Here is a 27,234-nt window from a genome sequence, read left to right on the forward strand (position 1 = left end):
TGCGAGCGGCGTAACTTGGCTACCGTCAAAAGCGGCACGCAGGAGTCCCAGGGAACAACCAGATATTGGCGAGCTGGTTACGGGAGGATTGTTTATGTCTAGCGTGGAGGTGGGAGACAGCGAGGGGGACTGTTGTGCACAGATTCGAAGAAAAGAATTGGAAAAGCGTGAATACATAAGCTGGCCAGACACCATAGGTATAAAATAATAGTTATCGAGTATACGTGTGTTTCCCTCTCTTCCGACAAGTCATATACGCCTTAGATTTGAGATGGTGGAATAATTTCCAACAGGATTGAAGGTGCCCATGGATCTCTATAGAAAGCCATGACGCTTCCTCCAGTACGATCCTTCAAATTATCCAAAAAAATAATTTTCCCTGTTATTTCTTTTCGGGTTGTCCAGATTATAAAAACAGGGCCACGTGTTGTAGCGTGGCTCCAATGAGTAACAACCAATGGAAAGGTATAGAGATGTTTTTTGGAAGAAAGTTCCAAGGTTCCAAAAGTTATGACTAAAGAATTTAAGGCTAGAGATACACTCTAGGTTTTTTTGTTTGTTTGTTTTTTTGTTTTTTTTTTGTTTTTTTTTTTTTTGGGGGGGGGGGGGGGGGGGGTTGGAGATGTTGCATCATTTTTTGTCCGGATTCAGGAGGAAGAAGTCTTTTCTTTTTGAATTCACTCCTAGCTTTGGCTCAAAAGAAACGTAGCAAGATCAAAACCAAAAAGCTGTAAAACCCAATGGGAAAGATTTATCAAGACTGGAATACTAAATGCCAGTCTTGATAATCCCCATTTCACTGGAGGATGCACCTTATTTATGACGTGGCACAAGCATAGTGTCTAACCCGATATTCACATGACCATGAATATCCATTATTTTTTGATTGTGTTCTATTTTTGTTTGTTTTCTTGGATCCTTCATTCAAATGTAGAGGAATCCATGAACACGGGGGCCAAAAAGTCATGAAAAATGGACATTGTTTCACAGCCATTTTGTATCTTGGCCATGTGAATGTAGCCTAAGAAATTACATGACTGACTAGTCGGTGGGCTTCTCCTGATCGAGAGAACAAAGTGGTCATGGATATTGTAAGGCACAGTAACTTCCGTGGTGGTCCCCCACTGATCTTTGTTTGTACCCCAGGTCAAGTATCATACCATGTGGTATCACCACTGATTCCAGTCATGGGTTGCAGTGGTCATATGGCTTACAACACATCATCTCACATCTGTGGGACCATGGTAGAGTTCCCTTGGCTTTTCTTCTTTGTGGTCCGTTCAATGTTGGTACTGGAGAAGAGGGAGGAGTATTTTTTTTCTGCAATATTTGCTTGTCTCCTTTTGACTTTTTATTTTTTTCTGTTGTTTTTGTGTATTTTTTGGACGACCCCTTTAACAGACGCTGTTTGTGTTCTCATAATGAAAGGTTTAATATCTCCACATATTCAGAATGATTATACACTAGAGGAACAACAGCGACATATTTTAGTCAATTTTTGTGATGAGTCATTTTTGGAGCTTTCTCGTGCAAACCGCATTAAATACTGTATGGTCTGGAGGTTCGCTGCCCGGAGAAGCCATCATAAGCATACATAAAACCTGTCCATCCCTGCAGACATTTCACAGACATCACTTGGTTTTCTGGCATAAAATGACCAAATAAGAGTTAATGAGTGTCAATTCGGAATGTGCATGACCAAGTTAAAAAAAAAACAATAACAATTTGGCCCTGACCATGAAGTACTTGCTTGTTTTATGGCGTTGCGGCACAAGTTCTTAAAGGGATGCCATCATTAGAAAACTACCTTTTTAAATAATGGCACATTGGAATAGCCTTTAAAAAGACTAATCTACTCCTATCTTCCATTTTTTTCTTCTCTCCACCATTTCTGATAAAAATCAGTTTCTTCTGTTATGCAAATTACAATCATGGAGCATCGGGGGTGTTCTGAGCACCCCCCTACGTTATTACCTTCTGCACCCTTTGATTGTATTCACTCCCCTCCTCCTTTTCTCCATATCTTCTGCTTTTAGCACGCAGCGTTGTATACATATCAAAGCTTGCACATACGCAAACGGCTCTGCTGCTTCGGATAGAGCCGACTGCTCATGCCCGGGCTACCATTTTGCGGTGGTGTGCTACACAAGTGTACTGTGCCTGCGCAGTATGCTTGTGTAGTTCTCTGGTGAACTGAGCATACCGATGCCTATGAAAGGCAGAAGATCTAGAGAAGGGGAAGAGGGGAGTGAACAAAGTCAGCTAAGTGGTGGTGGAAGGTTATGACGCAGGGGGTGCTCGGAGCACAGGCGGAACGCCATCGGTGCTCCAGGATTGTAATTTGCATTACAGAAGAAACAAAGTTTATTAGAAATGGTGAGGAGAAGAAAAGAATGGAAGGAAGGAGTGGAATAACCTTTTGAAAGCCTATTCCAACATGCCATTAGATAAATGGTGTTTTTCTAATGATAGACTCCCTTTAAAGTTAGGTTATCTTACAAATGCCCTAATACTGCAGTACCAGTGCGTGCCACCTACTTGAGATGTCATCACTATGAACACGTGACATCACTAACATCTGGTGACATCACTAGCTAGTGTAGACAGTACAACTTGATACTCCCCCCCCCCACACTGTTGTGAATATACAACTCCCAACATAGCCTGAAAGCTGTGGTTCACAAGTCATGATGGTAGTTGTAGTGTCAGTTCCGTGAAGGTTACAGCCTTATACGTCGCTCCATGTACTTGTCATTGTCACTCACTCTTCCTCCCATCGCTGTGTGAACTGAACTGATATTTAATGTATTCTCTTTCTGTACTTTGGAATAATTACTTTGCCTTCTCTTGGTGATGACTAAGCCGCCGATTCACCTCTGTTATTTATTTATTTGCCATAATCCCGTTGTCGAGTGTTCATTCAAACACAGGAAATACCCTCAGAGTGAAGCGTTTCCTGTTATGTATAACCGTTCATTACATTAACATCATCCATATGTGACTACAGACTAGTAAGATTTCCAAAACAGGGAATTCCGGGTCACATTCCAGCAGATTTCTGTAACAGTGTTAGGGACAATGTTGTCATCAGTGACATCACAGACCTTATAATACAAATATATAGCATCCCAATACATATCAGTGATGTCCAAGACCTTATAATATACAGGATCCCAATACATATCAGTGATGTCCAAGACCTTATAATATACAGGATCCTAAGACATATCAGTGATGTCCAAGACCTTATAATATACAGGATCCTAAGACATATCAGTAATGTCCAAGACCTTATAATATACAGGATCCCAATACATATCAGTGATGTCCAAGACCTTATAATATACAGGATCCTAAGACATATCAGTGATGTCCAAGACCTTATAATATACAGGATCCCAAGACATATCAGTGATGTCCAAGACCTTATAATATACAGGATCCCAATACATATCGGTGATGTCCAAGACCTTATAATATACAGGATCCTAAGACATATCAGTGATGTCCAAGACCTTATAATATACAGGATCCTAAGACATATCAGTGATGTCCAAGACCTTATAATATACAGGATCCCAATACATATCGGTGATGTCCAAGACCTTATAATATACAGGATCCTAAGACATATCAGTGATGTCCAAGACCTTATAATATACAGGATCCCAAGACATATCAGTGATGTCCAAGACCTTATAATATACAGGATCCCAATACATATCAGTGATGTCCAAGACCTTATAATATACAGGATCCTAAGACATATCAGTGATGTCCAAGACCTTATAATATACAGGATCCCAAGACATATCAGTGATGTCCAAGACCTTATAATATACAGGATCCCAATACATATCGGTGATGTCCAAGACCTTATAATATATGGGATCCCAATACATATCAGTGATGTCCAAGACCTTATAATATACAGGATCCCAATACAGATCAGTGATGTCCAAGACCTTATAATATACAGGATCCTAAGACATATCAGTAATGTCCAAGACCTTATAATATACAGGATCCCAATACAGATCAGTGATGTCCAAGACCTTATAATATACAGGATCCCAATACAGATCAGTAATGTCCAAGACCTTATAATATACAGGATCCCAATACAGATCAGTGATGTCCAAGACCTTATAATAGAATTCAAAATACAGGGGCGGAACAAGTAACCATGGGGACCCACGATGAAGCTTGGAACGACGACTCAGTCTACAAGGACTACCTTCAATGGCAAGTTCACAACATCAAACCATTTTGCTTTTCACTGTGTATTTTGCTACGGCACAAGGATAATGCAAAGAGTGATGTCGCAACCGAGGTAATGATGTCACAGAGCAAAAAAAAATTCTTCCCAGTGATGTCACAGTACAGGTATTACAATAAACTAATGAACACTATCAGAAGGGCTGCATGTTTTTCTATGCCACCCTTCTATCACGTAATGCTGAGGCCCCGTGAGGTTGGGGCCCACATAGCTGCTATGTATGCTAAGTACAAAGCCGTGACTTCACAGTCCTTAGGAATTCGATCTAGACTTGTGATTTTCTACCAGGGGCTCTACAGCTTTTTTGAAACATGTGAAGCATGCCGGGAGCTGCAAATCTGCAAGAGCTGGCGAGCCCCAAGTTGGAGACAACCAACAGACTCAGCTTTGGAATCCTGCACTTACTTGCTTGGATAATGTACAGGAATTTACAGTGACCCCCTTCATCATTTGGGGTGTCTATACTTATGCACTATTCTTAAAGATTGAATGACAACACACAAGACCAATATGCAAAAACCATGATAATGATGTCGATAAAGGTGACAATGACCCTGTAGAAGTAATGGTGTAAGGTATGAGGCACGAGATGCCTCCAGCCACTAGTTACCAGTATGAGGGAGACAATTGAGAAATGAGATACAGAGAGGAAAAGATGCAACAAAACCCACTGTGGCTGATAAAAAATTATGAAGTTGTAATAAAAATGTAATTTAATGCTTAATTTAATGACAAAAACAAAACAATTACGGAAAATTGATTTCACGAATAGCAAAACCCTGCTCTCCCCACATCAGCTGTGTATAGCGTACAGCCTCGTGAATGTGCCAGGGATAACAATGCCATGTACGAAGCGGGGCTTCCTCTGGGAGGCCGGCAGGGCAGAGGGCAAGGTAATAATACAGTCAGGCTCTGCACACGGCATCCTTAGGATACAGCATTAACCATGTATTCAATTTTAGGAAAAATCTTTTTGGCTTCATGATAATAAATCTGTTGGGGCTGATGACCCTGCCCCCTGCACATTTTGGTAAAGTGGTGAGGGGGGGATGCAAAAAGAGAAAGTCCCAAATTTGGGCCAAAGAAAAACAAAACAAATTGCATACAAGGAATAATAAATCTGCCCCAATGAGTTTTTGGTTAAAGAAACATGTCAAGTAAACTGGTATACGGTGCTATGCCTAATACAGGGTCTGCAGGGGCGGAGCATGACACAGGAAGTCAAAGAGCAAATCCCACCCACGCAGACCTGGAACTGGAGACAAACCCTACAAACTTTGGTTTATATCGATACAATGGATTGATTTGATATAGTGATATGAATAATGAACAAAGGGCCTGAGGGGTGGGCATGACACAGAAATTTCTTCTTTGGTGCTCTATGATTTGACCTGCTCCCCTGCGATAGGAATAACACATCAGATAAGCTTTCTCTCTATGGGTTATTCCTAAGGTATGCCATTACTTTATTATTGCTAGTAGTCTGACCTATAGGACCTCTATCGTTGCTGGCAATGAAAGAAAGGTTGTAGCACTAGGACAGTGGACCCAGTACTGAGTCATGGTTTTTGTTACAAGTGGGAACCAAAACGTAGATGTGAACAAAGCCTCAGACTGACGCTACATCAAGACTAGTGCCACATGATGCCCAGTGTTGGCGTTTTATACAATGCGTCTGCAACTGAAGTCAATGAGTTCTCTTCATTCCTCAGTTTCGGCAAGACAGTCATGTTGGCAGGCAGTTCTCATTATCTTTGATCAGTCGTGCCCGTTGGTGCCATGGCCATGGATTGAGAATAGTACAATTGTTGAGTCACAGGCACAGTGAATTACATTAGGATTCAGAGCATTTCATATGGTCACAATGGAACAAGAGGCGCCCCACTACACCCCCCCGAGCCTCTGTGTCGTGCCAGGCTTGTAGTGATGCTATCAGTGTTACTACCTACCACTAGGGATGCAACAGAGCTGATTCTGTTCCTATAGGAGTAAGATAAGCTCTTGGCCGGCAATTACAACGAAAGTTGTTCCCATAGGAAATCATGAAACATGAGCCACTACACTATATTAAGCGATCACAGTAACAACAGTGATTGGAAGTCCAAGACATGTAGCAGTGTTGAGATTGTTGTGGATGTCACTCAATAATTACTGTAATAAGAAGGATGGGTGTTAGATGTTGATGTACAAACCTTCGATCTGATGTCTATGGGTTTTGCATGATGTTCCCTCAATATCGCCTATCAAAAGAAACTAATCAGAAAGGGAGTCGACTCATCAGAAATAAGGAATGCTACCCATAGGTGGCACCATATAGACATTTTTGTGCCTTCTTATGGAGAGCAAATTTGCATACTTTTCCAAGAAGCTTTGACTGTAAAACTTCCTACAATAGCTGGAGGTCCATCAGCACCTTCCAAAAGTGTCTGACCCAGCGAACCAGAACCAATCTCTGTACTGACAAGAAGCAAAAATGCTCAGTCTACAGATGGGAGACTCTGGTTATGGAAAGTGATATTTTGAAGCTCCTACAGGCTGGTTACCAATAGGTGGCACTAGACAGAATTGTCGTCTTTCCGAAGATTAGCTTATCTGGAGATGTTTTCCTGGGAAGCCTGCCAGTGAAGACTCTAGCTGAACCTCTACAAGGATAACCAGTACCTTCCAAGAGCCAGTCTGGCCCCAAAGATCAGAGGCAAACAAATAATATTTCCCCCATAGTGGCTGCAGAGGCTACCAGAATAAAGCCATTGGCTAAATAAACAGTTTGAAAGGCAGAGGTGCAAAAGTGCTCGAGGAGTGGTGATCATGGGGTGTCAGAACTCAATGGGAATGGGATACCAATGGGAATAAGATTTGTAAAAATTTCTACTTTCACACTTTTAAGTGCACACACCTATCATCACCAGACCTTCTGCTCATCTAGAATTTCAAGGAATTTTATAGATCCCACTGGATGACCGGACTGTTAACACGGTGCATATTTACTTATTTGTTCATTATGTTTTTGTGTATGTTTGTCAAAAAATTGAGGGATACAGTGCCCTTTTAGGACCCACCCGAGGTCTAGAGGCAGTAGTTGTTTACTGGTACAGGATTCCTTCACATGTGTAATTCTGGCCCCCTCTTCGATATATTCCAACTCTTAATTAGGCCTACGACAACATAACTCAGGGGTCTTGAGCCCCCAACAGAGGGAAACCAGACTGTTGGGTATTTTGTGAACAATGGGGTAAAAGCTGGAAGTAAGGTGAGGGAAGATTATTTATCCCTGACCTTTTTAGGGCATTCCGACTTGGACAATTGTAAAATTTTGTAAGGGCCTCTCTCAAGTGACGGATTGCAATCTACTGCATCCTTTGTGTGTGGATCGCCGGAAATTTTTTATGCACTTAGCTGATGTTCAACAAAAGAAAATTGTAGAACTCACCAGGTGCTTCATTGGTTTGGACTCTTACAGAGCTAACCTTCACCATCCCTACAAGACAGATTTCATAGAGGAATAGGGGTGTCTTATCGGGAGCCAACTAAATGACAGCCCCATCCAGTCATATTGACATGTCACGTTCTACCATGATATAAATCAGTGAGATTGTAGGAAAATACCCGGGAGCTCAGGAATAAGTATTCTGATCCCGAAAAAAAAAAAATTCTCAGACCGATTATTCCCATCTACAACACTAGCGGGCACGTCTGGGTGGCCGTCATACACCCAAATGCTGCCTATCCCTGAGGAAATAGAAAGTTGGATAGAAATATTCCAACCCGCTCGATTCAGGTTTCTGAAGAGCTTAATCCGGGCTTCAGACTATTTCAGACAGATATTTTCTGCCATGATTCCTTGGCAAATCCATGTCAATATCGGCATGCAGTGGATATGGGTGTTGTTACAGATTTCTCGCAGTGCGTTGCAGAGGGAGTCATATACAGTGGAGAAACCACAGTTAATACTGAGTGTCCATATTTCCACTCTTTCTTCCACCAAGATAAGATACAACCCCAGGGTCAATGTTGAATGGGTCAGAAAAATGAGCCATCCAAACAAGTTGTGCGACCAATTACTACATACAGATTTCATACTTAGCCCAACCTGGACGGACAAACTACAGTAGTCCCCCTACCTCGCTCAACCTGGGCGGACAAACTACAGTAGTCCCCCCTACCTCGCTCAACCTGGGCGGACAAACTACAGTAGTCCCCCCTACCTCGCTCAACCTGGGTGGACAAACTACAGTAGTCCCCCTACCTCGATCAACCTGGGCGGACAAACTACAGTAGTCCCCCTACCTCGCTCAACCTGGGCGGACACTACAGTAGTCCCCCTACTTCACTCAACCTGGGCGGACAAACTACAGTAGTCCCCCTACCTCGCTCAACCTGGGCGGACAAACTGCTATAGGCTATGGAAATTATTTTGATCTATTCGAACGTAAACTTGACTTTTTTTTTTTTTTTTTTTTAGCTGACAGTCTATTAGCAAATTATATAAAATAATGGAAACAGAACCAATAAAGTTGGGCACCTAGTGTAAACTTCTACCTGTATTGGAGTTCTAACACATGCAATAACTACGTACCGGTTTTTATGGCTTGCATGGCTGTTGCTGGTGGTCCCGTGGAAAGACGACGGCCAGGACATTCTGGATTTCCTTAGGCCGGGGCGGTCGCTTGTGTCCATGGCATCGGCTCTTTCCATCTGCCGATGAGGGTGGCGATCTGTGTCCGAGTAACCCCGATGTTTTATTCTGATGGGTGTCCGTGGTTGCCTCCATAGATGCTGTGGAGGTTTCAGGGTAGCTTGTCCCTCCCGTGGTACGGGAAGCGACAGCGAGAGACTTTTTTTCGTGCAGGATGGTACTTCCATCATTTTGCAAAAGAAAAATTAAAAAACACAAATGCCAAAAAAATAAAATCTGGAGAAAAATAAAATCAGTAACAAATTATCTGCATTGGCGACATTCAAAAAAAATAAGATATTTATCTGACCGCACGCCACCTCTACCGATCCAATCAATCATACATATTAAAAAAAAGGCAAATCAAGAGTTAATTGGCGTTTATAGTGTCCAAAAACATATAAAACGAGATATAAAAATAAAGGAATAGTCATTCAAATGAGAAAAAAAATTCTAGTTCGAGGCAAAAAAATATAGAAAAATAAAGGCAGGTCGTGATTATTGAGACGAAGCAATTAGCAATACGAGATCGATCTATGGGGGGGAGGGGAGGGGTCGTAAGAAACGTACGCGGTTCGTTCCTTACGGGATGGCTGTCTATTTTTAGAGGAAGAAGCAGCTAAATATTCTTAAAGTAATCAAATCTTCGATAATCGAGGCGTCTGGTTATCCCATGTAGAAATCCTCCTCCACAAACTCGATCGCCATAGCTAGACGTATAGATTTATATATAGAAGCGATCTCAAAGTCTCTTCTTCTCCGGAGAATTATTGCTTAGGTTATTGCCAGGAAGGAAGGGGTAGATAAGGTGGTGCCCGGGTTTTTATTGCACATAGGTTGCAGACGGGGTACAGGATGGCATCAGTCTAGTGGGCAGACAAGAGCAGATCTTGAAGGGGGTGGGGGGGCTGTAACCTGGCATCTAGTGCAAAGATCAGGACTCAGATAGGATCTGCCAACAGTGGGGTCCATGCACTCCTCAGGGTGGTCACATCATGTCTTCATGCCATGAACTATAGCAATGTCAGCTGCTGGCCACTGATCAGATCTGGGGTGTCGGTGCAGAAGCATCTGTCACTCACATCCCCCACCCCCCTATATCCCACCAGGGTCCAAATTTGGCTTGATTTCTATGGACTGCTATGTGCTGCAAAATGTATTGCAAAGATGAGAATAGCAGTTTGTAAGCGCTGCTGCTGCTGTCACTCCTCTTCACATATGGTTTGCATTCTTAAATAGAAAATCATTCTAGCAAGGAAAGTCACTGTCCCGGAGTGTCAGGCAGTTACCGCTGCGTCTCCTGCACCTGTCTGCATTAGTGCGCGCACACATTAGGGTTGTGCAGCTCGGAGGCTCCATTAGGTAGAAAGGCAGCATCGTCCATCCTGTTTGCAGCCGGTTCTGAGAGCGCTGTGCCGGGAGTCCCGTGTGTGGTGAGCCGGAGCGGCGTATCCCCCCTTCCTCTCTAAGCCCAGACTGCTGGGCGACTGACAGAACTCTGCCAGGTGTCTCCCGCCTCCCCTCAGCCAGGGCGGTGACGTCACAAGAGAGGCGGACTGGCTCCTCCCCTGCCCGTCTCCTCTCATAGAGTGGAAGGGAGAAATCGACCAATAGGAGAGGAGCACTTCAGTAAAGTCCGCCCACCGGGAAGCCACGTGGGATGTATAAGAATGTAGGGAGAGTCTAAGATTGTTATTAAAGTTCAGAATTTTTTTTATTTTTAATCTTTTAAATATTTTTTATTTATCTTTGTCATTTTAATTTGTATTATTGAGTGTATTGTTTGTAGATTTTTATCGCTTTATTTTTATTATTGTTTATTTTGATTATTTGAATATTTTTTTATTATTATTGTTTTATTTGCTTTTGATTTCTTTTATTTTTTTAATGTTTTTATTTAATCATTTTCTAGCCCTCGTCCTAGTTATCGGCAGCGATTTTGGATTTACAGCACGTCATATTGACTGTCATAGAGACTGCGCAGGACTTCAAAAACATGGCTGCCTTCTTCTCAAGAAGTGACATCACATCCATTGGTCACATATCTATGCTGAAGCTCAAGCCTATTCTTTTAAAAGGCACAGAGATGCAACATGACCCAATGGACATGATGTTACTTCCTGAGGAGAAGAAAGCAGCCATGTTTTCTAGTCCTGCTTAACCCTTTTAAGCCATAGGGGCCACATACAGCATTAGGTAGGAGCTGTTCACATGTGTCTGATTTGAAACAAATTTTGGTGTGGATTCCGCAAACTTTAAGCATTGGCAGACAGGCCGGTGTGGGTGATGTCACCAGTATGAGTGATGTCACAAGTGTGAGTGATGTCACCAACTCCCTCCACTTAGACTGTGGACTCAGTCTAGGAGACTGGGGGTTTAATCTTTTGGTGCCAAGTCCATCAACATCACTGGCATGATGCCATAGCTCTGAACTGCCCCAGATTCAGTGGGACAGTCCTGGAGTTGGGGTGATGCCCCTGCCTTAATTGTATCTGCATCTTCCGGACACAGAGTTGAGTACAATGGTGAAGCAGCAAGCTGTCAGCATTCTGCTTCACCATTCACCTCCGTCATTGCAAGCTGGCTATATGGATTTAGGAAGACATGATGTAATGATGCTGTTATACCATGCCTTCTGCTCCAAGTCACTGCACTGCACAGCATAGACTCTGGGAAAACAGGGCTAAGTGAACACACTTTTTTTTTTTTTAATTTGTGAGGGTCACAAGAAAGACTATTAAGATGTGTGGAGGCTACTAAGAGGACTGTACAACTGTGTGGGGGCCACTAGAGGGATCATCAGACAGTGTGGGGCAACAAGAGGGACCTTTAAACTGTATGAAAGCCACATTGGGGACCCTTGACTGACTGGGGTTCACAAGGGGGGCAGTGAGACTGTTTGCGGGCCAGAAAGGGTCCCAATATACTGTGTTGGAGGCCACAAAGGAGACATTATAGTGTATGGGGGCTTCAAGCTGGACATTATACTTTGTAGTGGCCACAAAGGGGCATTATATTTTGTGGGGTACACAAGTTGATATTACGGTATATTGTGTGGGGGCCATTGGTGGAAATTATACTGTGTGGGGGCCAAAAGGGGGCATGATACCATATGGCAAAACTAAGGGGGCATTATACTATGTGGAGGCAGAAAGTTACTTGGTGGCGTAGGGTGGGGTTAAAGGGGGGCAAAGGGCAAGGTTTTGTGGCATGGCTTAGCCTACTATGACATTTTTAACATTTTCACTTCCAGTACAATCAACTTACATGAAGTAATACCTAAGTATAGTCTGATCCTCTAGACATTTGATAAGCTTTACTCCAGGGGTGTAACTTAAACCTGAGGGACCCCAAAGACTGATCTACCACAGAAAATATAGCACTATTCTAAATGGCACATGATAGATAGGGGATGGTACATGGTTGCAGAAGAAGCCTCACGTTACACCTCTGCTTTACTCACTACAGTTCACAGGTTTGTAAGGTCACCCTAAGGCTGGTCTTACACGACCGTAGTGTTTTTGCGGTCCACAAGTTCTGATCAGCAACACTAATTTCACTCCAAATAGTTCATTCCGCAGACGTCTGTGTCCATCCGCACGCACCCATAGAGTTCTATGGGACAGTCCATTCAGTGCCGTGAATGTCCGTGACTTTGCAGACCTGCGGTATTCAGTGCAGACCTCGGTCATGGCACATCACGGATAAAATATCCGGTGGTATAAGAGGCCGCACTGAATACAATGTGTCCACAAACGGTCCGCAATTGAGAACGCACAATTGCAGACTAAACTTACTGTCGTGTAAGACCAGCCTTACTTTCTTACTCTATCCCGCTCTTCTTGAGAGGCTTCAGGCAGTATGTGAGGGGGGTTCCATGTAGTCTTTAACCATGGAGACACACAGCTCTGCATAGTAGTTGTATGCAAAAAATGGTATGGGATTTTGGTTTTTTTTCTCAAGACCGCGTGCCAAGTTGCCCCATTTTAAATACATTAGTCTCCTAGTTGTGAGGTCAGTCCATGTGATATAGATATAGAGCTGTATAAATGTATACACAGTACATTCCTATGGAGAGCCACAGGAACAACAAACATAAATATAATAGTATGACTCTTCTTGTGTGTCAATTAGGGTCATATCACAACGCTGTGCTAAGCTTCACTAATACAATGCTGCTAGGAGACCTAAGTGTGTCAAGAGAGGTAAAATATCACTGAATGTGGACCACAACCACCATCATCCCAGCCAAAGCCATGGCAGGGACTGGGCTCACGACCAAACATGAGGGAATGCAAGCGTGCAGTGACATAGCTTCTCTGTGTGACATCCAAAGAGCTCTCTGCTCATGGCGTCCGGCCAGGACTATGCACTGCGTCGGTGGCGGTCATAGTCAGACCTTAGCCAGAACGTTCCTTGTGTTTATTTCACACATTTCGATCCTTTATCGTGCTCTCGGTGGCCTCCAGCACATTCATTGCACGTGTCACACCTGCTGACAAGGACATAATGTTCAGACTCTTCAAATTCTCTTAAAGGTTGTTAGGACTAGAGAACCCATTTCATACACCCTTTAAGTAATTTTTGAGTTAATCTGGTAGGGGTTCCCTGTTCAGGGTCTTCAATCTCTTGACCAAGGAGGAGAGTAGTTACAAAGAGATTCTCTCCCTGTGATGTAAACATAACAAACCATTACTCACCTCTCCTCCCTCCAGGCCTCAGTTTCCAGTGGCGGTAGCTCCATTGGCTTGTGTTCTCCAAAATTGGCAAGTCACACCGGTCATGTGCTGTGAAGAGGTCATGGCTGAGGCCTATGATTGGCTACAGTGGTTCCCTAGCACAAATGGGACGTCACTGGTGACATCAGCATGGGATTTGTATACAGACCAAAGAGTGGCCGCCCCTGGAAACCAAGGCACGGGGAGGTGAGAAATGGTTTGTTACAGTTATATGCCTAGTATATATATGAACTGGACAACCCCATTAAAACGCAATTTTTTGTGACTAACACATAGGAATAGCCTTAAGAAAGGCTATTCTCCTATCTTTAGATGCCTTCTCTGCGCCGTCGTTCAGTAGAAATCCCGGTTTCGTCAGTATGCAAATGAGTTCTCTCGCAGCACTGGGGGCGGTCCCCAATGCTGCGAGAGAACTCTCCAGCACCGCCTCCATCTTCTTCAGGAACGTCCTCTTCACGCGTCTTCTTCCGGCACTTCGGGTCAAACTTCTAGGCCTCGGGCAGAGCCAACTGCACATGCCCACAGGCCACAGGCTCTGACTGAGGCCTAGAAGTTTGACCCGCAGTGCCGGAAGAAGACGCGTGAAGAGGATGTTCCTGAGGAAGATGGAGGTGGCGCTGGAGCGTTCTCTCACAGCATTGGGAACGCCCCCAGTGCTGTTTGAGCACTGGGGCTCACCCCCCAGTGCTGCGAGAGAACTCATTTGCATACCGATGAAAACCGGGATTTCTACCGAACGGCAGGGCAGAGAAGACATCTAAAGGTAGGAGAAGAATAGACTTTCTTAAGGCTATTCCTACATGTTAGTCACAAAAAATTGCATTTTAATGATAGGATCCCTTTAAGGGCTCTAAAGGGGTTGTGCTGTTATGGACACTTATCCTCTATCGGGATAAGTCCCCGGTGATGAGGAGGATTGGGGACTGAAAGTTCCCCCAAGGCCCCCTTGTGAATGGAGCACCAGTGCGCAGATGCTTCATTCACTTATATAGGGCTGTCAACCCCATAGAAGTGAATGGAGTGCCAGTCACACAAGCATACTGGTGATCCATTCACAAAGAAGTTTTAGGGGAACCGTCAATCCCCTGTCTTACTGTTCACTGGTGAACCCAGGAATCAAGCCCCCACCTATTGGACATTTATCCCCAGTCCAGTGGATACACGATAACTGTCCATAACAACACAACCTCTTTAACCCAGGTATTATAATATTGGGGGCAGTGGTATAACTAGGAAAGATCAGGCTCCATACCAAACTTTTGACTGCCCTTCCTAACCCCCATTTTGCCCTCTTTACAGGCCACCACATGGCATAAAGGCCCCTTTACTGACCCCCCCCCCCCCACACACATTATAATTTTTATTTATCCCCCACTTGATATATTGTTCCTTTACTTGCCCCACACGGTATAACATTCCCTTTCCTGTTAACCCACACGGTATTCTGCTCCCTTTACTGGGCCTCATACAGCATTGTGCCCCTTTAATGGGTCGCATACAGTATACAGCTCCTTTTACCAACCCTCATGATTACTATCCTCTTCTCTTGGCTAGAGTAAAGCATTTTTTTACAAAGAGCCTCTCGCTTTGGAGGACCTCTCTGGTCCTGTATTACCCAGACAACCCATTGATTTGAATGGGCACTGTGTAATGCTTCATTTCGACTGTGGTAGCGCTGCTGGGAAAATGGACACTTACTGTAGGGTTCCTCAGATTACAGCAGATTGCTGAGGCCCCCAGTAGGGTGGGGGGACACTTTATAATCAGCTTATTCTCAAGGGACCCTTCTAACAATTTGGAATTTCAATAAAGCTATATACAGTCCTATGAAAAAGTTTGCGCCCCCCTATTAATCTTAATCATTTTTAGTTCTAAATATTTTGGTGTTTGCAACAGCCATTTCAGTTTGATAGATCTAACAACTGATGGACACAGTAATATTTCAGGATTGAAATGAGGTTTATTGTACTAACAGAAAATGTGCAATATGCATTAAACCAAAATTTGACCGATGCAAAAGTATGGGCACCTCAACAGAAAAGTGAGATTAATATTAAGTAGATCCTCCTTTTGCAAAGATAACAGCCTCTAGTCGCTTCCTGTAGCTTTTAATCAGTTCCTGGATCCTGGATGAAGGGATTTTGGACCATTCCTCTTTACAAAACAGTTCAAGTTCAGTTAAGTTTGATGGTCGCCGAGCATGGACAGCCCGCTCTCAAATGATCTGAAAACAAAGATTGTTCAACATAGTTGTTCAGGGGAAGGATACAAAAAGTTGTCTCAGAGATTTAACCTGTCAGTTTCCACTGTGAGGAACATAGGAAAGAAATGGAAGACCATAGGGACAGTTCTTGTTAAACCCAGAAGTGGCAGGCCAAGAAAAATATCAGAAAGGCAGAGAAGAAGAATGGTGAGAACAGTCAAGGACAATCCACAGACCACCTCCAAAGAGCTGCAGCATCATCTTGCTGCAGATGGTGTCACTGTGAATCGGTCAACAATACAGCGCACTTTGCACAAGGAGAAGCTGTATGGGAGAGTGATGAGAAAGAAGCCGTTTCTGCAAGCATGCCACAAACAGAGTCGCCTGAGGTATGCAAAAGCACATTTGGACAAGCCAGCTTCATTTTGGAAGAAGGTCCTGTGGACTGATGAAACAAAGACTGAGTTGTTTGGTCATACAAAAAGGCGTTATGCATGGCGTCCAAAAAAACAGCATTCCAAGAAAAACACATGCTACCCACTGTAAAATTTGGTGGAGGTTCCATCATGCTTTGGGGCTATGTGGCCAATGCCGGCACCGGAAATCTTGTTAAAGTTGAGGGTCGCATGGATTCCACTCAGTATCAGCAGATTCTTGAGAATAATGTTCAAGAATCAGTGACGAAGTTGAAGTGACGCCGGGGATGGAAATTTCAGCAAGACAATGATCCAAAACACCGCTCCAAATCGACTCAGGCATTCATGCAGAGGAACAATTACAATGTTCTGGAATGACCATCCCAGTCCCCAGACCTGAATATCATTGAACATCTGTGGGATGATTTGAAGCGGGCTGTCCATGCTCGGCGACCATCTAACTTAACTGAACTTGAATTGTTTTGTAAAGAGGAATGGTCCAAAATCCCTTCATCCAGGATCCAGGAACTGATTAAAAGCTACAGGAAGCGACTAGAGGCAAAAGGAGGAGCTACTAAATATTAATGTCACTTTTCTGTTGAGGTGCCCATACTTTTGCACTGGTCAAATTTTGGTTTAATGCATATTGCACATTTTCTGTTAGTACAATAAACCTCACTTCAATCCTGAAATATTACTGTGTCCATCAGTTATTAGATATATCAAACTGAAATGGCTGCTGCAAACACCAAAATATTTAGAACTAAAAATGATTAAGATTAATAGGGGTGCCCAAACTTTTTCATAGGACTGTAGCTGCATGGATGGCCACTATCTGGTTTATGAATTAGGGTTTTTCTAGGTGTTTATGAATTAGTAGAGGGGAGTTACTCAATAAGGAGCCTTAAAGGGGCAGTCAGGGAAGTTAAGATTATCTTAGTTGATCTGGCGGACAATGAATGATGGACCCGCCTCCTCCCTCCATCCCCATTTTATACTACGGGGGCTGGTTGATTATAGCCCCTATAGCACAGGTAAAATACCTGTCAGATCAGGGAAGGAGGGAGGAGTTCAAGCGACCTGGGGGTTAGAGCACTGGTTCTGATCATATGACCAGGGAGTCAGAACCCAACAGGAACCCCCTGATCCACCAACAAGAGTCCGCCAGATCAGGAAAGCTAATTTTATCTCCCTGGTCAACCCCTTTAACTATTAGCTAATCTGCATACAATGTCTGTCACACTGGAGGACCCGCCACTTAGTTTACTCTGTAATGCCTGATTTTTCCAGTGGTGGCGCTGTAGGAAAATTGAACACTTCCAGGTATGACCACAGAATACAGCTGTGGGTATCAGGAGCAGAACACAATGTGAAAAATCTCATCATTCTCGTAAAAAGTGATTATCCCATGAGATAAAGCCCTTTAAGCTCTAATAAGCAGGATGAATTCTATTTTTGGTGGACGAGGGAAAAGATCCGGTAATCACATCTGCCTGACAACTGTGCAATCTGCTGAGGTTTAACCGGTGCGGATTGGAAGCGGTGCAACATGATCTGATCTGAATGGAACGTATGTCTCTTCCCGATGCCAGCCAATTCTTCTCAGTGGCAGGAAATATAGTGACACCTGGTAACGGGATAATTAGAGGGATTTTTGCCAGCAGATACTAAGCGTTGTAACGGGGAGAGCGGGTGGCAGGCGTCTCAGTGTTTATGTTTTCTTTGTAATATTTGTTTCCTTTTCAAACACTAACAGACGGCAACTTATAATAAGTGCACTAAAATAAGGCGGAAAACTCTGTAGTACACATCAAAACAGAAAGGTGCAAATATCTGCAGGTTAGAAGAAAGTTCTCATATGAAGATGCTGATCCCTGTCTGATAAGTCCTCAGGGACGGTCCTTTCATTAAGATTAATCTGATTGACCCCTCCCCCGAGGAGCACAAATAAGCCTTTGATGGATTGTGTATCATAAAATCTGGAAGAACTGCAACAAGTGTAGCAACAGAGGTGAAGATGTAGAGCTTTCTCAGATCTGTCTTAAGACGTGTCAGAAAAGCTGGGCCATAACCATCCAGGGTAGAGACGGGCCCTTTACAATGGGCTGGATCATTTGGCCCTGCTCACTGAAAAGAGCCAAATCAGCTCGCAAACAGCTCTCTATTTAAGGCACTCTTCTGTGCTCCACAGACAGAATAATAAGGTGCGGGGTTATGTGTCTATGGGGTGGGGCTAACAGTTTAAGGGCGGGGTTAGATATCTGTAGAGTAAGAAATGTGCTTAAAAAGAGTCAACGCTTTTCATTTGGAAGAGCTTGTGAATTACAACCCAAATCAGGGGCGTAAAACCAAGCAACTGTTATGGACACCAACTTGTAGCACCTCTCCAGGTATCCAACTTTCCTTCCTAATATAAAGGCCAGGGGGGATAAACTGCACCACTTTTGTCCACAGGCTATATCTGGTCAGGTAACTGGTCCTGAGTTGCAATGCCACAACCATCCTCTGAACTAGAGTGGCGCTGTTTCTCAATATAAAGCAGCCCTTTTTTATAATCTTATGAACCTCTACAAGGGAATACTCACATACTGCAGAAGTCTACAAAAAGCTAAAGAGTAGGTATGATTTAATTAAAAAAAAAAAACAACTTTAGACATCATAGTAAATTTTGATGAGGTTTCGAGTGCTGAGCCCTCCAATCGATAAAATAAAGGGTAGAACTGCTCAGCCAAGTGCTGTGTCCCTTTGTTTCTGATTTGATCTCCTTGAAGCAAGTAATATGTGGACTTTCTTTGGATCGAGCAATACATGGACTTTCTTTGAATCGAGCAGTAAAAGGACTTTGTTTAGATTGAGCAGTACATGGACTTTCTTTAGATTGAGCAGTACGAGCACTTTCTTTAGGGTGAGCAGTACGTGGACTTTCTTTGGATCGAGCAGTACAAGGACTTTGTTTAGAATGAGCAGTACATGGACTTTCTTTGGGGCGAGCAGCACGTGGACTTTCTTTAGGGTGAGCAGTATGAGCACTTTCTTTAGGGCGAGCAGTACGTGGACTTTCTTTAGATCGAGCAGAATGTGGACTTTCTTTGGATTGAGCAGTACATGGACTTTCTTTGGGGTGAGCAGTACGTGAACTTTCTTTGGATCGACCAGTACGTGGACATTCTTTGGATCGAGCAGTACGTGGACATTCTTTGGATCGAGCAGTACGTGGACTTTCTTTAGATCGAGCAGAATGTGGACTTTCTTTGGATTGAGCAGTACGTGGACTTTCTTTGGATCGAGCAGTACGTGGACATTCTTTGGATCGAGCAGTACGTGGATTTTCTTTGGATCGAGCAGTACGTGGACTTTCTTTGGATCGAGCAGTACGTGGACTTTCTTTCAATCGAGCAGTACGTGGACTTTCTTTGGATCGAGCAGTACGTGGACTTTTCTTTGGATCGAGCAGTACGTGGACTTTCTTTGAATCGAGCAGTACGTGGACTTTCTTTCGATCGAGCAGTACGTGAACTTTCTTTGGATCGAGCAGTACTTGGACTTTGTTTGGAGCAAGCAATATAAGGACTTTCTTTGGAGTGAGCAGTATTTGAACTTTCTCTGACATCAGACTAATTTCTCTTCAACAAAGCCAAGCAGAGGCCATCAGAAACTAAGAATCATAGTATTCACCTCAGTGCTTCTTACCCTTCATTTTAGCGATGGAAGGTGTCACGGCACCATGACTCTCACCAATCAAAACTAAGGGCCCCTTCACACGGCGTATACGCTCACTGCCTTGGAGCGTGTAAACGTTCCGTAGCAGCGGCGTCTAAAAGCAGATCGCATTGTTTTCTATGGGAGCCGGCAGACGCGCGCTCGCCATAGAAATGAATGGGCTGCTTTTTCCATTCATTTCTATGGGGAGCGCGCGTCTGCCGGCTCCCATAGAAAACAATGGGAACTGCTTTTAGACGCCGCTGCTACGGAACGTTTACACGCTCCAAAGCAGTGAGCGTATACGCCGTGTGAAGGGGCCCTTACATGTATAAAGAACCTTATAAGTGGTCTTTCAACAACTTCTGGGACCCCGTCCCCCCACCATTGCTAATAACAAAGAGAACGTTGACCTAAACAGGCCCTGTCGGACTTTTGTAAAGCGCAAAATGTTCCCATTTGGTAGTCGGAAAAGAGTTGCTCAGTGGAGGGCTTCTACCTGTTTCTTTTAGCGATTGGTGATAGTCTCAGGAGAACCCAGACCCCCACATATTGAAACTGACACGTTAAAAGTATTTTCACTATTCTAGGTATCCTTTAAGTGGACTTCTGACTTTTGTGAACCCACCATTGCTGAGAACGAAGGGCATTAGGACCTGAGCGGTACCCGTTGGACTGTCATAAACAGCAAAACAAGCCCATTTGGCAGTTTCCTGTGTCTCGATTTATTCATAGGGGTGAAGCTCATTGGCTCTTCGAAATCTATTCTACTATTTGCTATTTATGATACTGGTTCCCTTAGGTTAGCACCAGGTCCTGGTTGTGAAGGCTTCTTCTAAACCTATAGCTGGTATAAGACCCAGGATGCACATGGCCAAGTGGGGGGCCAATAGTGGAATGCACCCGGATGACATCCGTGTATCATCAGAGTGGCTTCAATTCCCCATTGACTTTAACAGGAGGTTCTGTTCCAATGTCACAGAACAGGATAGCACCTTCTCTATAACCATTGGAAATGAAGGGCACGTTGGACCCCCACCCACTGGAAGAGCCCAGCCTGCACACTCTGTCTTCTGAATGAATCAGATTCACTTACATTAGTCTGTTGGGTCCTGTTTTAACGGGACAGTTTAGAACAGCAGACGAAAACCAGGCAACGGGGTGAACAGAGCCTCAGTGAGTTGGTACAGGGAGGGTTACGTCATGTGGATGAAGGCTATCATTGAGCAGACATCATAAGATTTCATTAGTACAGTCAGACACCTGCTCATTCCTGAAATTGATGGAGCCAAGGATGCCGGAGATAAGGGACTCATTAAGACTTTACAATAGTTTGATGAGACCTTGTGAGCCATTGTCGCTCTTTACTCATAAAGAAGCACGGAATAAAGGTAATTTAATCGGCCCTGCTGGGCCCAGTGTCCGGCTTTGTCCCAGCCTTGCCGTTGGCGTCTCCGCTTGTTTATGAGTTATAGATGTTTTTAGATCCTGAAACAAGGCGCTGTGGACAGGAGAGATTGTAATGAAGAAACAAACATCTCAATCCTTGAGCTTTCCAAAAACATCTCTGCAGAAGTTTATGGATTTCAATAGCATTTGGTAATGAAGTAGAATATAAAGGATAATACATCGGTGTGTATATCTGCTTTATGTTTTTTATGCATTTGATAAGCAACCATAGACTTAAAGGGATTCAATCATTAAAACTGCATTTTTTCTACCTAACACATAGGAATAGCCTTAAGAAAGGCCTTATTCTTCTCCTACCTTTAGATGTCTTCTCCGCACCGCTGTTCTGTAGATATCCCAGTTTTCATCTGTATGCAAATGAGTTTTCTCGAAGCACTGGGGACACCCCTCTACAGCGATGGCCTCTTCTTTCTCTGGAACACCTCTCTCCGCTATGTGTTCTTCCGACGCCTTCTTCTAGCTTTAGATGGCACGCATGCGCAGTCGGCTCTGCCATCGGGTAGAGCCTACTGCACATGCCTGCGGCCATTTTCTTGTGGCCACTTACACAGTCCGCTCGTGTAAGTGGCCACAAGAAAATGGCTGCAGGCATGCGCAGTAGTCTCTGCCCGATGGCAGAGCCGACTGCGCATGCGTGCCATCTAAAGCTAGAAGAAGGCATCGGAAGAACACGTAGTGGAAATAGGCGTTCCAGAGGAAGAAGAGGCCATCGCTGGAGAGTTTTCTCGCAGCATTGAGGATGCCCCAAGGGCGGTTTGAGCGCTGGGGACCGCCCCCAGTGCTGCGAGAAAACTCATTTGCATACTGATATCTACGGAACGGTGGTGTGGAGAAGACATCTAAAGTTAGAAGAAGAATAGCCTTTCTTAAGGCTATTCCTACGTGTTTAATTCAGTTTTAATGATTGAACCTTGTTAAATGGTCAGTAACATTTCAACAAACTTTGCAATAATCCATACCAGGCACAAATCTAAGAAACTTATAGAGAAAAATGCCTCTTTCTCCACTGATAAGGTCCTATATTTACTTCCATCTCCAACCTAAACACTTCAAATACTCTAAAATCTCAGCTAAAATCTCAGCTTTACATCATAGGAGAGTGGAGGAAGAAGGCGATAGCTGGACATCCGAAAAGGAGAAGAGACAAAGATTGTTGGAACTAAACTAGAGGTTTCTATCTCACTCCAAGTGCTTTTTTAACATCAGTGCTAGTCAATGTCCTATATGTTCCTGCTGCTGTTTGTAAGTGGGAAGAAACAACATAAATGAGCAGATGCTACTCTGCTTTCTGGGTGCAGAGTATGGCAGACACCATAGCAGTTAGTCCCCAGCCACTAGCTCAGGAAGAAGTGAAAACTAGATAGAGCCTGCAAAAGGAAAAACTGCTAAAAAGAAAATAAAGAATACATGTCATGTTGTGGTGTCTCAGAGGGACCATTGAAAGAGTTAAAGGGGTTGTCCAGGATAAAAGCTAATTCCTACACTAATCTAAACACCTTCCCCCCTGCCCACTTTCTAAATTACATAATTTATCAAAAGTGTATATTTACCCATATCCCTGGGATGGTCATGTGGAGGAAACAGAACGTTACTACTAGAGATGAGCAAGTAGTCCTCGATCAAGTAGGTATTCGATCGAATACTACGGTATTCAAAATACTCGTACTCGATTGAGTACCACTCGCTGTTCGAATGTAAAAGTTCGATGCAGAACCAGCATTGATTGGCCGAATGCTATACAGTCGGCCAATCAATGCTGGTTCTTCTCCTACCTTTAGAAGTCTTCTCCGTGCAGCTTCCTTGCGGCGTCTTCCGGCTCTTCATTCACTCTGCCAGGCATCGGAAGACACCGCGGGGACGCTGCAAGGAGAAGACTGCACGGAGGATCCAGCCCGACCCTCACTCGTGGACTTGGTAAGTATAATTTGATTGAACGTTGCCTACCCCTGAAACGAGCATTTTTCCCCCATAAACTATAATAGGGTTCGATATTCGATTCGAGTAGTCAAATATTGAGGGGCTACTCGAAACGAACCTCGGACATTTTACTGTTCGCTCATCTCTAGTTACTACTACTCCCCCCCTCCCCAACCTCTCTTCCTTCCAGACTTTCTCCTGCGAGACGGCTCCTCTTTCTTTTTTGATTACCAGTGCGCAATAGCCCTGGCTCTGCACTGTGATCTGTAGCCGATAATCCACTTCTACTGCGCAGGCGCAAAGCAGCTCCGACACCTCATCGGCTGCAGACCACAGAACAGCATTGGAACAGCATTGGGACAGCTTTGGGACAATTGCGCACGGCGGCAGAATCATGAGGTGTGTCCCGAGGACAACTAATATCATCCCCACCACAGCATCCCTGTTCACTACTGCACCAGCCACTAAGGAATAACAGAAGTTTGGTAGAGACCATAACACCAGATCACTGTCCAAAATAATGCAGAATCATTTTAGTCCAATCCAGGTTTCTTCAAAATCAGAGCCACATCTGTACACAGGTTGTGTCTGGTATTGCAGCTCAGGGCTCGTTCACATCTGCGCCTGGTCTCCGTTCATACAGGTTTCCATTTCCTGCAAAAAAACAGGAGACGGAAACCTGAAAACGGAGTCCGGGCACTAGTGTGAACCCAGCGTCAGACCCATTTACTTTCTTAGTAACAGAGCAGCCACATTTTTCTGTTTCCAGACAAGAAATGGGCCTAGTTATATTCTTTGCACTGGAGCCATGAGTATCCAGCTTACCTTCTCCTCTGGTTAAATTGTTAATTATACACCTAACTGGTTAGTTATAATTAATAAGCTATAATTAATAAGCCAGTCCTCGGTGGCTACAGTCATTACGGCTCACGATGAATGGAGAAGCAGGGAGTGAGTGTGACAAGAGCGATGATGGAGTATGTGAGATATTTCAGGAGAGTTACGTGGGTAAAAAATTCATTGAGGAGATGCTGATTATAGCAGTTTTTTTTTATTCTCCATGGCTATTTATAACACTCATTTAAAGATTTTTTTCTTCCCTTTAGCTGCAAACAGAATGTTGTAGCCAAGAACTGAAAATTAATCTGCATTTCCACTCTTTTCCTCCTCCCGTATCTGATTCACCTGTCAACGGCATTTTTTGACAAGCCAACGCATAAGATGACATCGAGTATGACTGGAGCGATTTACAACAAAGGAAAGCTCAATGTTATTATGCTGTACTGTGAGATATCCTATACATTGTATAATGCAATCATCCGAGGCATGTATACCATGTAACCACAACGTGTATCAGAGTACAATGTAGGGGGAGAACAAGGGAAGATTCATCATCCAGGGCGAAGATCATCCCAGGGAAGAAGATTACTGCCCCTCCTATTAATCCACATATTCCCTCCCTATATCTCCTACTATTATGCCATATGAACTCCTATATCTCCTCCTATTTCTCCATATATCCTCCCCTATATCTCCTATTATTACTCCATATATCCTCTCCCTATATCTCCTCCTATTATTCAATATAGCTTCTCCCTATATCTCCTCCTGTTACTCCATATATCCTCCCCTATATCTCCTCCTATTATTCCATATATCCTCTCCTATGCCTCCTCCTATTACTCCATATATCCTCCCCTATATCTCCTCCTATTACTCCATATATCCTCTCCCTATATCTCCTCCTATTACTCCATATATCCTCCCCTATATCTCCTCCTATTTCTCCATATATCCTCTCCCTATATCTCCTCCTATTACTCCATATATCCTCCCCTATATCTCCTCCTATTACTCCATATACCCTCTCCTATGCCTCCTCCTATTACTCCATATATCCTCCCCTATATCTCCTCCTATTACTCCATATATCCTCTCCCTATATCTCCTCCTATTACTCCATATATCCTCCCCTATATCTCCTCCTATTACTCCATATACCCTCTCCTATATCTCCTCCTATTACTCCATATATCCTCTCCTATATCTCATCCTAATACTCCATATATCCTCCTTACATCTCCTCCTAATACTCCATATATTCTCTCCCTATATCTCCTCCTATTACACCATATATCCTCCCCCTATATCTCCTCCTATTACTCCATATATCCTCCCCTATATCTCCTCCTATCACTCCATATATTTTCTCCCTATATCTCCTCCTGTTACTCCATATATCCTCTCATATATCTCCTCCTATTACTCCATATATCCTCTCCTATATCTCCTCCTATTACTCCATATATCCTCTCCCTATATCACCTCCTATTACTCCATATATCCTCCCCTATTACTCCATATATCCTCCCCTATATCTCCTCCTATTACTCCATATACCCTCTCCTATGCCTCCTCCTATTACTCCATATATCCTCCCCTATATCTCCTCCTATTACTCCATATATCCTCTCCCTATATCTCCTCCTATTACTCCATATATCCTCCCCTATATCTCCTCCTATTACTCCATATATCCTCTCCTATATCTCCTCCTATTACTCCAAATATCCTCTCCTATGCCTCCTCCTATTACTCCATATATCCTCCCCTATATCTCATCCTAATACTCCATATATCCTCCCTATATCTCCTCCTGTTACTCCATATATCCTCTCCTATTACTCCATATATCCTCCCCTATATCTCCTCCTATTACTCCTTATATCCTCCCCTATATCTCCTCCTATTACTCCATATATCCTCTCCTATATCTCCTCCTATTACGCCATATATCCTCTCCTATATCTCCTCCTATTACTCCATATATCCTCCCCTATATCTCCTCCTATTACTCCATATATCCTCTCCTATATCCCCTCCTATTACTCCATATATCCTCTCCCTATATCTCCTCCTATTAATCCATATATCCCCTCCTATATCTCCTCCTATTACTCCATATATCCTCTCCCGATATCGCCTCCTATTAATCCATATATCCTCTCCCTATATCTCCTCCTATTACTCCCTATATCTTCTCCTATCCTACTAATAATATAAATGTCAAAGTTTGGATGTTTGTTTTTTACTCAATCACGCAAAAACGGCTGAATGGATTTGGATGAAATTTCACACATAGATAGATTGTAACCTGGATTAACAAACAGGCTACTTCAAAGCTATCATTAAACTGCTTTTGCCAGCAGGACAATCGTTCAGCTAATTGCAGTTTGCTGATAAAGCCGGGTCTGTTATCTCTATATGTAAACACACAGATAACACTGAGTCCAATCTGTACAAGCATTCTGCATATTATCTGATCAGCATAAGTGTTTGGTGTCCTGTTTGGCCAGAGGGAGAGGGAGAGCCAGAGGGAATTTTAAACATGCCAGGAAAACAAAAATCTAATTTGTCGCAAAATTTTCAAAAAACGAGAGCTATGAAGGAAGCCAGAAGTCAACAGACTTCTCCTCAAGCAGAGCTGAGGAGGATTGAGCAAGCTAGGCATCAACTGGCTCTTAGAGCAGTGAGAACGCCAGAGTAGGCGGATCATGGACGCCAAGAACAAGCTAATTATATGGTGTCCCAGTGAGTTGCTGAGATGCTGGAACAATCACAGGCATAGCATGAGGAACAAGTTCAACGGCAGGCCAGTTTCACAGCTGCCGAAATCCCGGAGCAGGTGGATCATCGACACCAACAACACGCAGATGAAGTCGTGGGCAGACGCTAGTTACTCCATATATCGTTCCTATATCTCCTCCTATTAATCCATATATCCTCTCCCTATATTCGTCCTATTACTCCATATAAGCATCCCCTATTTTCTCCTT

General features: G+C 43.6%; 1 protein-coding gene across 4 annotated transcripts in view; it reads right to left on the bottom strand.

Moving 5' to 3' along the window:
- The window catches only part of PDE4A (phosphodiesterase 4A), a 488,291-nt gene that overhangs the window by 225,505 nt on the left and 235,552 nt on the right, over positions 1-27,234 (bottom strand). For 2 of the 4 annotated variants that reach the window (XR_012716086.1, XM_075272635.1), the window contains exon 1: positions 8,856-9,240. The exons of the other annotated variants lie outside the window; for them this stretch is intronic. Coding sequence is in view for 1 of the 2 variants with exons in the window: in XM_075272635.1 (XP_075128736.1) it covers positions 8,856-9,145 (290 nt within the window). In the remaining variant the exon portion in view is untranslated. Of the gene's footprint in view, positions 1-8,855; positions 9,241-27,234 lie in introns of those variants that run through there. 4 annotated transcript variants of the gene reach the window in all.

This window comes from Leptodactylus fuscus, chromosome 5 (assembly GCF_031893055.1).
Source record: "Leptodactylus fuscus isolate aLepFus1 chromosome 5, aLepFus1.hap2, whole genome shotgun sequence".
In the NCBI taxonomy this organism is placed as follows: Eukaryota; Metazoa; Chordata; class Amphibia; order Anura; family Leptodactylidae; genus Leptodactylus; species Leptodactylus fuscus.